At 47.4% G+C, this 14,080-nt stretch overlaps 1 protein-coding gene across 1 annotated transcript in view; it reads right to left on the bottom strand.

Moving 5' to 3' along the window:
- epha5 (EPH receptor A5) overlaps window positions 1–13,754 on the bottom strand; it is a 45,009-nt gene extending 31,255 nt beyond the window's left edge. Inside the window, exons 1-3 of the mRNA XM_076163871.1 lie at window positions 13,675–13,754; window positions 7,988–8,052; window positions 1,033–1,753 (exon numbers count right to left, since the gene is read on the bottom strand). Coding sequence (XP_076019986.1) covers window positions 1,033–1,753; window positions 7,988–8,026 — 760 coding nt within the window. The 5' untranslated portion in view covers window positions 8,027–8,052; window positions 13,675–13,754. The remainder of the gene's footprint in view (window positions 1–1,032; window positions 1,754–7,987; window positions 8,053–13,674) is intronic.
- Between the last annotated feature and the right edge of the window lie 326 nt (window positions 13,755–14,080).

Below are 14,080 nucleotides of genomic sequence, written 5' to 3'. Positions count from 1 at the left end.
TTCTTGTTTGCTAGGACAGCGTGTGTGTGTGAGTGTGAGTGTGAGTGTGTGTGTGTGTGTGTGTGTGTGTGTGTGAAGCGATAACACGCTGTCAGGAGAACATTTCAGTTTCCTTTGCCACTCTGCCTGCCGCTGCTAAAGTAACTGCTCTGTGGTGTTTTTCTTCTAGATAAATTTGCTCTGCCACTCAGAGGAGCTCTTGTTGGCACAAGTACAGTCTGGTGTGCCAGTGCGAGAATGGAGTTGTTTGATAAAGCGGCGAGAGGAGAGGAGTGTGGAGGAGCGACGAAGAGGAGGAGGAGGAGGAGAGCTGTGTGACCCTGGTGGCCCCGCGGACGTGACAGCGAAGGTTAGAGGCTCGGCGGTCGGGAACGTTCGGGCCCGAGCGGCGACCGTGCGGGAAGCAGCAAAGTGCTTCTGAGGCTCAGGGGAAAACCGGGAAAACACACAGCGAGACACGGACTATACTGAGCGACAAGAGGAAGGAGGCAAACAAACACACACACACACACACACACACACGACAAGAACCCAAACAAACACGGGGCCGAAAACAGTCCTGTGCAATATCAATCTCATACTCCCTCCTCCCTTAGTTGCTTTAGTTTAATGCCTATAGTTTGTATTTTCCAGATGAATGTTCTGTCACTCTGCAGACGATGACCTTTCATTCATCACAAGACAAACTTTCATTAAAGTGTCGCAGCTGTTGAGTAGAAACCTCCTTATCTCAGCGTTTTGCCTTTTGGCCTCATCTCAAGATTATTCACTCTCTCTAATTCATGACTTCCATTTATTACTATTTCATTATTGTGAATTAATATGGAGCAACCGTTTCTCTCTTTCATCAAAACGGGTTCTTACTTCACTTCAGTTTATTTTACGGCTCGTACTATTTAACCTTTACATAACTAGAGTGATGAATGCAGGATTAATACCTTGGCGAAGCAGAAGGTTGGCGTTACTTCCAGCAGAATAAGCAGAAATAAACTCACTCACTCACTTAGACACACACACACATCCTTCTCTCACCGTGACAGGATCCGTTGATCTCCTCGAACCCCTGTTGGCACACGCACTTCCCGATGGGCACCAGCCACTCCCCCTCCGTGCTACAGTGCATCCTGGGAGGCTCGTACAGGGGCAGGGAGTTGTTGACGCAGCGGCCCACCACCTCCACCAGCTGCGAGGCCTCCGAGCCCGGAATGGTGTCGGGAAACTCGGCCAGGCTTTTCACCAGCAGGGGGCAGCGTTTGTAGAAAACCCGCACCGACACCAGAGCGATGCAAGCGCCCAAATCCTGAAACGCCAGGTAGAAGCCCTTCCTGGTCAGGGGGCCCAAGTCGCGCACCTCCGTGTTGAGCTTCATCACGCGGTCGCCCAGGTCCAGCTCGGTGAAGCTCTCGTCCGCCGCTATGGTGTCGATTTTGATGTACCTGCTCTCCTTCATGGCTCGGTCTTCCTCCTCCGTCATCCCCGTTCCGTCCCTCATCTCGCCGTCCTCCATCTCCTCCTCGTCGCCGTTGGTCTCGTAGTAGTACATGTTGAACGTCTCCTTGCACGTCCCCACGCCGCCCGGCAGGCTGTTGCAGTCGCGCAGGGTGAACTTGAGCTCGATGAAGACCCGCTGGGCGCCCTCGGTCAGGATCCAGTTGGTGTGGAGCCAGTTGTTCTGGTTCTGCTCCATGACGCGGCACACTTGGTAGGTGTGGATGGGGGCGTAGTCCTCATCTACCTCACCGATCTCCTCCCACTGAGGTAGAGAGAGCGAGAGCGAGAGCGAGAGCGAGAGAGAGAGAGAGAGAGAGAGAGACAGGGATTGAGATGAATGGAAAGTGGGAAGGGAATCATAGTAGAAGATGAGCTACAGTGATGCCTTTTAGAATGGCTTAAATGTGTAAGCGTGTGTGCGTGTGTGTGTGTGTGTGTGTGTGTGTGTGTGTGTGTAAGTATAGATATCGGAATAATCCTCATCCCCTCCACCTCATTTTCTCATTTCCCGAAAGAGAACGCAGTGGTATTATGAGGTAGAAACACGTTGGCCATGAATAGCAGATAGACTCCTTGTCAGCAAAAAAGACTGAAAGACAGAATTAATGCTCATGCGAGTGTGTCTTCATCTGTGTGTGTGAGACTCCAGCGCCTGCGTGTGTGAATCTGTGTCTGCATCCATGCTCGTGTGTGTGTGTGTGTCAGACAGCAGCATTAATTCCCTCCGCAGGTCTCCCGGGATGTGGCTATTATCTGCATCACTAGCAGTCTCCCATGGCTAATACGGGTCCTTCATCATGTCACGGTAATACGGCCGGAGGGACCCGGCTATGATCTGGTGTTATGGCGTAATGGGCTGTATTAATCAAGCCTGGCTGTGGCTGTACAATCTGCCGTCTCTCTCTCTCTCGCTCTCTCTCTCTCTTCATCGTACAACTACTTATTTTTGGTTTAACGTTTTGTTTTCAGTCTTAATCAAGACGTGCTAAACAATTAGATATAAATGACTAGTAAATAACATGAAGCGATGACATATGGTTGAAGCCGACGTCTGGAAACACACACGCACGCACGCAGGCACGCAGGCACGCACACACACGCACACACACACACACACACACACACACACACACACACACACACACACACACACACACACACACACACACACACACACACACACACACACACACACACACAGAGCCTCACATTATGCAGACAGCTGACTGGGAGAATGGAGGCCAGATTGAGCAATTTGTCCGTGTCGCTTGATATTTTAGGACATCTTCCCAGCATCTGTTTGGGTTGGTTGTGTTTAATCAAAGGTGTAGTTTATTCCTATTATTCAGCTTTTTACACCGGTCAATAGATGGCCGACACAGAAGAAGTTGAATATTGAGAATTTCCCTGCTGCTGTGACTTTTGTCCATTTGTGGATGACGATGACGATGACGATGCCTCCACCGCCGTTTTAAAAAGGTTCCAATCTATTTCCCACCATCTGTGCCGCTGCGACAGGGAGAAGTGTCCATGTCAAGAACCTGTCAATCAATGATGGCTAAGAGTTTCTAACGACGTGCGCTGGAGATGGAAAACCGGAAGTTCTATGCTCCGTCCATTCGTACGGCCGAACAATCGCCGCGAACGCAAACCGGATGTTGATTTGTTGATGGCGATGGAGATTCCGAGCGTCTCATTAACTTTGTGAAGCTTCTCCCAGTTTTCGCACAACAAAGCCATTAAGGATTATCGCCACCTAATGAAAAGCAACGAGGCGCGCCCGAGCCAAAGCGTTTCCTGCGGCAGATTCCATAATAAGGTTTTTTCAACACGTGAATCCAGCACGAGACTTAATGGGGACATGGAGCCGACACTCATGTTGAGCTCAGGTCCCTCATTTAAGCACCGTCACTCTCTCTCTCTCCCTCACCTCTCTCTCTCGTCCTGGATTGCCTTGCCACTTAGCTCCATACATCCAGCTGTGCCTATAGGTGCCGCTCTAGCTCCTCATTAGTTCATTTTCTCGGTCCATATGTGTGTTCTGTATGTGTGTATGTGTGTGTGTTGGATCCGTCAGCAGACTTGCAGCTGTATCGGTTGGCCTCCTGCCTCTACAGCCCTGATGTCGTCGGCCATTATGCCCTGACCGCCGCGGCAGCGCCATGGAAACGCTCCTCCCTCTCTTCTTCCGCCTGCGACCTTTCCTTTCCCGCCCTCCTTATCCCCTCACCTCAATCTTCCACCTTCTGATTAGAGAGAGAACGCCGGCTTCTGATTGTTTCGTGAACTTCTTATTAGTGGGGGAAGGAGGTTCCTCTCATAAATGAGGTTCCCTGAGCTTCTGTGTGTAAAAAGAAATGGGAAACCAAGTGGCTTTGCCCTACATTCGCAAAATTAATCTAACCGACATGCCGTGACTGCCACGTCCAGGAAAACTTCCAGGATACTTCCAGGTAATTAAACACAATAAAGCTAAACACATTAACCCAGTAACACTGTTACTCCACTCGCCGTTTCCTTCCCCCACTTCCTCCTGCAGCTCCTTCCTGGCTTCCACTTCCCTCCGTCCTGTCACACTCCCTTCCCTGCTTATCTCCTCCACTCTCTCTGCCCTTTCTCCTCACTTCTCCTCCACGCAAGCCGCTGTTAGAGATGACAGGGACGGATATGGCGGCCAAATAATCCGTCTCATGAGATCTGCTGCTTCTGTTCCACCTTCTTTCCTGTCGGCGTCTCCTTTATTCCATTACCTTCTTAATGACACGGTAAAGATATCGTCTCTCCCAAGGCCACATGATCGGCAGCCCAAATCTCTGAACATGTGTATGAACAGGAGGATAGTGAGGGAGGACAGGCGAGGACTTCTTCTGTCCGCTCCTTTTACAACTGATTTACTATGAGGAAGGTCGGCTGTTGTTGTATCTATAACTACAGCAACATAAACACTATATGATGCTAATACGGTGGGATTAAGTGGGCAGCACTGTCAGATTACATACAGCATGGTCGTTTGTGATGGATGTGTCCAGGCTGCAATTCAGGCCTCTATCTTAGCTCCAGTTTGATACATATCCATTGTAATTTCACATTTAGGATCATATTCTAGCAACCATAATAAAGAATAATAAACTAATTTGTAGCCATTTTGGTTCAAAGACTTGGCACGCATCTTTGCAAAACTCATTTTTTAACCTAATTTGAGGAGGAAATCGTGACAGAATTCATTTGAATCTAAAAGTATCTTGCGGTTCAACCAAACAAGCTGAATCCCCAATTGACCCATTTTGATTCAAACTTTATAACTGGTAGGACGTATCTGCAGCTCTAATCCAGACCCTCAGAGTCTCTCTATTGGACCTGACGGCTGACGTCTTCCTAATATTCCCATTTCTATCGGCAACATCACTCGTGATCTAATCTGTTGGTACAGTGCATCTTACCATTACTGCTCATTTCTCACACCGCTCTCTCTCCCTCTCTCTCTCCCTCCCCCCGTCTCCGTATCTCATCATCCTCATCTGCTCCGCCGCTGTCAGACACCCACAATGACACATCAGGAGGAGACAAACTGACAAACTGCCTCCCCCGCTGAGACCCTTCAGAGTGCACAAACCCTCTGCTTTCTCTCCTCTCTCTCTTTTCTCCCATTCATCTTCCCCTTGTTGCCTCATCTTCCTTTCGCTGTCTCCTTTCATCCGTATTCTGCCTATCCGTACCTCTTTATCAGCGACTTTTACCCCTCTGCTTCAAAGCGGGAGGGGGGGGAGACAGAGGAGGAGGAGGAGGTGTCCTCCCTTATCCCTTTTGTCTGTCTCAGTCTGTCCCTGCGTCTCTGCGTCTTTCTCATACTTTCATTCCTGCCTCGCACACTTTCACACTGATCTGCTTTGGGCCAGAACCAAATAGTGTTGGATGTTTTGGGGGCCTTCTTAAAGCTCCTATACTTCAATGTGAGTCCCTGTATCTATCACATAATGGGCCTAATGCATAAACAAAATCAAACTAACTACACAGTGCCACACGAAATTAGAGCCAAGATAATTTTAGCTTCTCTAACATTTAATTAGCTCACTGGTGTCTTATTACCAACACATTGCTGTAAGGGGTGTAGCGGGTAAAAGCCTTAATTAGCCGCTACATATGTAAGACCTGAGTATTGTACGACTTTAAAAATGCTGATTTCATAGCTCTGAAGTTTAACGTCAGACTGAGCCATGTGTGTTTTATGACGAGTGAGTGAAGGAATTAGATTTACAGAATTTCTTTCTATCTCTTTCATTTTTAGGTTGAAGTTGAAGCATTCTGGAGATATCTGATGTTAATGTAGCGAGTGTGCAGACTTCTGAATGGATCCCTGTTTGGTTAGATACAAATAGGTTGACTTGGGCCTCGGAAAGAGTGTGGACCTGTAATTCTACCCTAAAAGGTCTGGATTTCTAACCTGAAATAGCTCAGAAAAGGTGATGGAGAAACAAGTGTGAGGAAGAAAAGTGCCCAAACAAACAGGCTTTCAATCCTGAAGTCGTAAACCTTTAAGTTTAGGGCGAAACATCAGTAAATATGTGAGCTCTATAATCTCCTATAGAGTCCATCACTTAATTGTAGTACAGCACATCCTGCTTTCATATTAAAGTGCCAGTTAATGATATTTTCAAGGTCATCCATCTCGTCTTAAAGGCTTTTTTTAAAATTACCTTCCATCTCCTATTTGCTTTAAAAGTGTGTTTCAAGATGTTTTCAAAGCGTAATGAAGCTCTGGGAGAAGGAAGCAGAAATGAGAGAAGATGGGCGAGATAAGACCGTCGACGGAAATAAGTAAGAAGTTTAGAAAAAAAAGAGAGAAAAACCTGGGCGAGGAATCAAACAAATGCTCGCGGACGAGGAAGGTGGGGGGGGGGGGGGGGCGGCGGCAGCAGAGGAGAGGAGGAAGGATGAAGGGGGAGGAGGATGAGGATGAGAAAAGGAGGGATGAAACAAACCATCTGGAACGTGAAACTAAAAAGAGCTTCCGAAGCTTCCTCAACATCTTATTTAGCCACGGAAAAGACTTCCGCTGCCAAGTAGCCTGTGTGTGTGTGTGTGTGTGTGTATATGTGTGTGTGTGTGAGAGAGTGTGTAGGAGCCCTTGGAGTGCACTTCTCGTCCGTTCTGCAGATTGGGGAAACGCTGTCGATTGAACGGCAAACACGATAAGAATCACAATGGCGGCATGCAGCAATGAGGGAGCGTCTATTAAAATGCAGCGCGGGTGTTTAAGTTCCTCCCGCCGTCAGAGTACATGTTTGCTTAAGAGAGAAACTGCAAAATGTACATGAATAACCCATCAAATAGACAATGTCCTTATCAGATCCATAAACACGTTCCCACACCTTGCCTATCCTGGACTCACTTATTTATGCGCTTGCATTGTAGCAACCGCACACACAATCAGGTACTCATTGGTTCATATGAGCGTAGACGTGCTGCCTTTGTCAGCGGGATCCGGCCCGTCTCCGTGCATCCCACAGAGCCGGGAGCAGCGGGATTGGAATTCGCGGTGGCGGGGAAAAAGCCTTGCTCAGCACAATTGGTTCACAGCCTTTTCTTTTTTCTAGCCGACGGCGGCTCGCGATTATATGAGCGATTTCTTTTCCAACGTGGATCAAATAGGGATCAGCAAATGAATTTGTCCTTCAAGCAACTGAAGCAATAATCAATCCCCAAGGGGCGGGACAAGGTGGAGAACTGCGTCATGAGGAGAAGCAGCACCAAAACTCTGGATGTACTTCAGAATAAAACACACCATATTAACACAGTGCTATAGCTACAATAGCACTTATAGAAAGGCACCCTCTAATTATCCCTCACCATGGGAATGCTTTAAATGGAAATCCAATTCCTGGCTGGAGAGTAAAACAGTCCGCGCTGACTTTTAATAACTTATTCATGAATTCCATTTACCCTGATAATGATCGGAGGGTTGTTAGAAATGAGATGACCGCTAACCTCCAGAGAACAAAGGCTGCAGTTGTGTCTCGGCAGGCTTCTTCTTTGGTGCTTCAACCGCCGCTGGAGTTACTTAGTGAGTGTGTGAGTTACGCGATAACCATCCACATCCAAATGTCAAGCAATGAACCGAAATACCCAGGAACTTAATCTTGAAATTCTGTCATAACCTTTATTAAAAATGTTTAGCCTTAGGCAGTGGCGTTCTAGACAAACATTACTTTGGTTTAAATTCTAGTTCTCGACTAAGACGACGGAACAGGTGCTAACATCTTGCAGCCTTTGGTCTTTGGTCAATTGATTTCTAGGGCCCCAGTTCATCTTAAGGTAATTTCATCTCATGACAAACATCCAACATGACAAACATCCAAAATGCGGAACAACAACAGAAAATCTACATTTTAGACCTTTGACGCTTTGAACTTAGTCTTTACAGCTCAACAACGGTACACAACCCACTCCAATTCCATTACAATAAGTCAACCAGACGAACCGCTCAAGTCCTACTCACCCCGTTCTTCGGGTACGCGACCCAGCCCAGGTCTCCCATCACAGAGCGAGAATCCAGCAGGTTCACTGTCGAGACAAAGAAATCACAGTTAGGAGGGATGAGACTGAAAGGGACAAAACGATACAAAACGACATACATGTACCTACAGACATGAATCAAGCGTTCTTTAGTTGGGTTTAGAAACCAACACACCTTTAAACTCAATATGGTTTCGAATCAAATCTAAACCTGAGTAACTGGATTTTTATTGGTTCTATGGTAGGAGACTTTGATATCGACAGTTTCATTAAATTGAAGGGCTGCACCGCTGATACGATCAATCAAGAAGCAGATTGATTACATGAGTGTTAAATTAGCGGTGAAGACTAATTACTAAGGAAGACTAATTACCATCAATACTTCAGATTTCTCTTCTCAAAAAAAGCATCAAACAGAACGGCGCAAAGGTTGTTCCAAACAAACGCGCGCACGCACACACACACACACACACACACACGGTGAGCCGGTAAACTCATTAAGTGGGCTGAGAACACATGGCACACACTGCAGGCGTAATATCTGATGATATTGATCAATTAGGTCTTCATTACACAGGCGACAGCAGGAAGCGCATTTATGCTTCGGTGCGAGCGCTACAGCAGGTGCAGGACACACACAGACACACAGACACACAGACACACACACACACACACAGCACAGCGGTGAGAGAATATGAAGCTGAGTTGTGTCAGTTTTTGGGGAGCTGAACCTTCTCATTTAAAACCTTCCACTCATCCTTGAATTAGCGTGTCAGATCTCTCCTGGACGCTCACAGGAGGAACTCTCCATTCGCACAACGCACCAAACAGACGTATGAGCCTGCTGGAGAGTCAGAGGTGTCATCAAGCTCCACGCGGCCTGGAGACGTGCGCGCTAAGGAGACGTGCGCGCTAAGAACAGAGCGAAGAGCCGCGGCTATTATTCGCTTCTCGTTCTTTGGCTGAACTGTGAATTTTGGCGACGGTGTTCACCAAACGCTGCTGTTGTGCTTCAAAGTGACATTGTCTCTTTTCAGGCTGATCTAGCTTTTCCTGTCGCCCTTTCCTGTCACCCCCGAGGTCGACAGCTGCCAAGAGCAAACACACACCTGACTTCTGTCTTTATGTCGCTTTAATGTCACCCCTTTCATTTCAGACCCTGATATACAGTAACCATCTAACGTTACATACACTAAAAATAAGCACACTGTCCTAAACCCATCACTCACGACACCTATACACTTTCTCACACTCATTTTCTCACCGCCGCTCGATGCCATGCAGCCGGCATGCTAATTACACTCATTATGAACCGTGGCAGTTGCCATTTTTAGTTGTCCAATGGTGTGAACGTTTGCAATTAGCAACAAAAGGGCCTTGTTCTCAGCTCCGCCGTCCATCCTGCCTTTGATGTGTTTATCACACAGAGAGAAACGGATATCGTCTGCAAAGAACCAAGATCTTTCTTTACTCCTCTGGAAAATATTGACTGTGAACAAAAGTACAAAGTCTTTCTATCGCTGATTGGCAAATGTAGGAATTCCAAATCTTCGCCAGCGCCAAGATAAATGTCTGTCTGCTTTCTCCTCTTGAAAGGGAGCGAGCAGATTATCAGCCAACATTTTATCGGCCAAATCGTATCCGTTACCTGATAATTGGTCTGGATTGAATTGGAGTTGGGAGTTTCCCTTTCTGAAGTGCCTCCGTTTCTCTGACAACAACTTCAACCACCTGAGGACACTAAAAAGCTGAACATCTAAAGATAACACAGACGATGAATCAACCTGAAATGGCACACAAACACACACACGCATCTAGAAATCAAGCTGTTTCAGGCGTGTGTGTCCCAGGTGACATCTGGTTTGGATCCAGGATAAGGATCTGGATGTGGTGGGTTAGAGATGCATCGTCAGATAAGAGCTACAGAGATCTACCTGTCAGCCTGGGATACTGAAATGGAATGACTGGCAAAAGGAAGAGGTCCATAAGAGTGGGACTGGATCACATGTGCCCGAGTGGATTCACTAAGGCAGTCGCTCATCACTGGCTGGCACACGAACAACAATGGAGGAAAGTACTGTATTTCCGAAAGTCAAAGCTTCTACTATGAACATCTGCTCACAAGATGATGTCATGTGCTCTCTTATTAAATGGACGTTAGTGTTAAGTTACTCTGACCGGGCAAAGTCAGTGTGATCTGGGCACGTTTGGTTCCTCCCAGTGGAACGATGATGTAGGTGAGGATTTCGCTTGCTGCTTCCACTTGCAGGAGCGACCTCGTGACGTTCCCCCGGTCCAACAATAAAGCCGGGGCGAACGCTCACGTGGGGAACACGCGTCCAGGTGTGCTGCCTTCAAGCGACACAAAGCAGTCCACCCACGAGTCAACCCGGATCTCCTCAACCGACGGCAACGAGAATGAGAGCCATAAAAAGCACAACAAAAGTGAGACCAGAGCGGGTTCAGTAACAGAGACACAGTCAACTACTCCTAACACACACACACACACACACACACAACTGCTCTCTTACCGTCTCCACCGCTCTGCAGAGAATAATAAAGGATGTCCTTAGGAGGCGATTAGACAACTAATTAGGCCATAAAGAAGAGATAAGTGATGCTGAACTAGATCATAAGGGAGAGGTTACCTCTCTCTCTCTCTCTCGCTCTCTCTCTCTAACAGGTTTAAGCTCCGTCGTGACAATGATCTACATATTAAAAGTCATCTTGGTTCAGTTTGAAGGAGTGATTTGAAGGTCTTGTAGTGACATTACTCATTACTTCAAGGATATTCTCTCCGTATTCACTTATTCCGTGTTCAGGAATAAGTGGATTTTCTGCTTGGGGAATACTGATGGGAAAAAAAAGGAATCCTCCTTGAAACGACAGAACCTTCGATCCGAGAGGCACCGTGGCTGCCAAGGTGCTGATTTTGGGTTGTGGGATGCTTGACATTCAGACGGTTGAAGTGCCAACTTGACCTGAATGCTTCACAACGGCATATTGACTTTGGATTTGCCGCTACGGAAACAACAACGGTTTCCATTGTTGCCTTTTTCATGCCTTTTTATCCATCTATACATGTTGATTCATTCATTACATTTCACTCTCTCACAGCCAGGCAAGCAAACACACACACACCCTCATTCATCTTGATTTAGCCTCATGCTGAAAATTGATGGACACCATTACAAGCAGACAGGAAAGTGGCACATTTAAACCTGCCCGACACTAAATTCATTACATTACATTACATTACGATCATTTGGCAGACGCTTTTATCCAAAGCGACTTACATTACATTATATTACCACCCTTCACAGAGGGGGGAGCAATTGAGGGTTCGGTGCCTTGCTCAGGGGCACCTCGGCAGGGACTCGAACCGGCAACCCTCCGGTCCTTAATCGAGCCCTACCCACTCGACTACTCGACTAATCCCCATTAGACAAACATTATTATGAATCGATGGCGGTAACAAGCCCTGATACAGATGTGAGGCCGCCTTGGCACCGCTTCAAAGATGTGTGTTCCCACAAATTGATCGATAAGAAATGAGAATGGATTAGCTTGAAGTGAGAAAATTAATCAACTTGGCAAAGTGGAATCGCTTTGCTAAATCAGTAGTGGGACCCCTGCTGCAGGACCGCCGCTCCTTTAGCCAACAACACTGTTACAAATACAATAGAAACAGACATCTGGGCTTTTTCACTCTTCACTTATTGTTCCGTTCAGATTCAACATTCTGGGTGCGAGCGAGGCAAAGCAAAGCTGTGTATCCAAAGTTTGACACACACTTTGTCTCATTTGTGGAGCCGTTATGCTGCAGTGGACGCGCAGAGGAAGACCAAAACGAAGAGGGACACGTGTCCAGGCTGACATCCCTCATTATGTCCCCAGCCAATTGAAAATGGTTCCATCTTGTTTCGCCAATTACAACAATTTCGCCCCGATGAGAGACAATACAGAATGAGGCTATTTTAATTACGGCTTTCGCTCCAAATGTGCAATTAGGAAAGCGACGGTATGATTATCCCTCAGCCATGCAAATACGTGTCAAGTTTCACTCTTCATTCTTAAACGGCTCACTCAGATTCGTCTTCAGCTCGGTAACGTGTTCATTAAGCAGCTCGCAGCTTCTCCACTCTGAGATGTTACAATATAACAAAACGCGAGATCAGATACAAACCAGTGAACTCTTCTCCCTTCTCATAAACTATAGATGGGGTCAATACTCTTTTGACACACACACACACACACACACACACACACACACACACACACACACACACTCGGTGATCTCCCAGCCCCGGGCTTTGGCTTCAGTAGGGCCGTTTGTTTTAACAGAATCGTTCTCAATGCCAAGATTATTTGAACTGGTTCCAAATAAAAAGTGCAAGAGTATTGATTCAGCGATTCAAAAGACTCCTTTCAAGTGATTGTAGTGAAATATTAATCAATGTTTTAATCCAACATGAAACACTCTCAACCACAGCCCGCCGCCCCCAATCCCTGTGAGGTGGTTAGTTTATGGTTCAGGCATCATTAAATCCAAAGGGCGCCTTCACAAAGGACAGCTGCATCCAACCGTCCTTTCACTGTAAGGCGATTCAGAAACACCAGCAGAACTATTTCATACATTGCCAAGTGATCTCCCCCGCAGAAAAAAACAACAAACACCCGGGAGAGTCCGGTGGCCTCAGACATTGGGAACCACCTTTGTGAATCCAAACACTGACCAAATAAATCTGCCACGTGAAGAATAAGCCGGGTTGATGGATGTGCTCCTTCCCTGGATAGTGCTGTCTGATCGCCCTGAACAATAGCATCCATCTCCAGCTATTAACACACTCTGCAGCCTGGGGACAAAAGCCTGGGACACAGCTGATATTTCACACACACACACTTCTTTTCCTGTATATATATATATTTTGCCACCACATGGGAATTTGGGCAGTTTGGGGTTTTTGTTCAGTGGAAGATAAAGCACTGATTTGGTCTCAGATCAAATGAACCTGTGCCAATTTATGAGCACTGCCAAATGAAAAAGTTAATTTCTGACTGACAATAAAAACATAAACTGTATCACTGATATCTGTTTGTTATTTATTGCTGCTCGGGTTTGTTCAGAGTTCAATCTGCAAAGGAAACCAGACGGACAAGGACCTCAAATATGATTTAAAAGAGAAACAAGAGGAGAAACTGGGCATTGTTTCGATGCAATGACGTAATATCTACATTTGTGGTAATTTTAAACTCACTGTAGAGAATCTCTGACACACTGGGAGTCTGAGCTGATAAGTGGCATCTAATGCGATGAGATCAAATCAATCTAAACTCTGTAATCACGCTGCGCGCCGCAGACGCAGAGCAGGAACATGTTCCGGTCAAACATGTGGCCGCGCCGTGCGTCTCTCCGCTTCTCTGCTCGGTCCAAAGGTTCCTTTTATTCCACCGTTTTATCAGCGCAGCATATGGGACGCGGGAGTCATTAACGCTATCAGACCAACTGATCCATCGCGGTGAACCTGCGTGACCGCGGACGGCGTCGCGTCCACGGACACGCAGGTTCCCACGGACTCGCCAGCCACCGAACCTCAAATCGGTCGTTAACCTTTAGGTGCGCTCGTATGAGTGTGTGTGCGCCTGTGTGTGTGTAGGTGTGTGTAGTACCTTCATTCGCGGGGATGCTCCACGCTCCCGGTAATGTCACACTCCAAATCCACGTCCATGCCACCAACCGAATGCCACAACTCCACCAGCGAGGTTTCATGGCGCATCCAAAGGGCAAAGAAACGCAGTGGGTAACGGCCGGAGGATGAGAGGGGGTGGGCGGACGGGTGAGGGGGGCGGGGGGGGTCCTAAATAAGAGCAGTTTCGGTCAGCATGAAGCGGGACACCGTCATGGAATCATCTGCGTCGCGGCGCGTCCGGTCACACAGACGGGAGCTCATGATCTGCGGCGGGGCGGAGGAGGCACCGAGGAGCCGAGTGAAGCGCTCCGGGTTTGGGGAGGGAGGCGGGCAGCGCGCCGGCGGGGGGAGAGGAGGAGGAGGAGGAGGAGAGGGAGGAAGAGGAG

This window comes from Genypterus blacodes, unplaced genomic scaffold, assembly GCF_046128005.1.
Source record: "Genypterus blacodes isolate CSIRO-AG114 ecotype Tasmania unplaced genomic scaffold, CSIRO-AGI_Gbla_v1 ptg000133l_1, whole genome shotgun sequence".
Lineage (NCBI taxonomy): Eukaryota > Metazoa > Chordata > Actinopteri > Ophidiiformes > Ophidiidae > Genypterus > Genypterus blacodes.
This window is presented reverse-complemented; position numbering and strand designations above follow the sequence as displayed.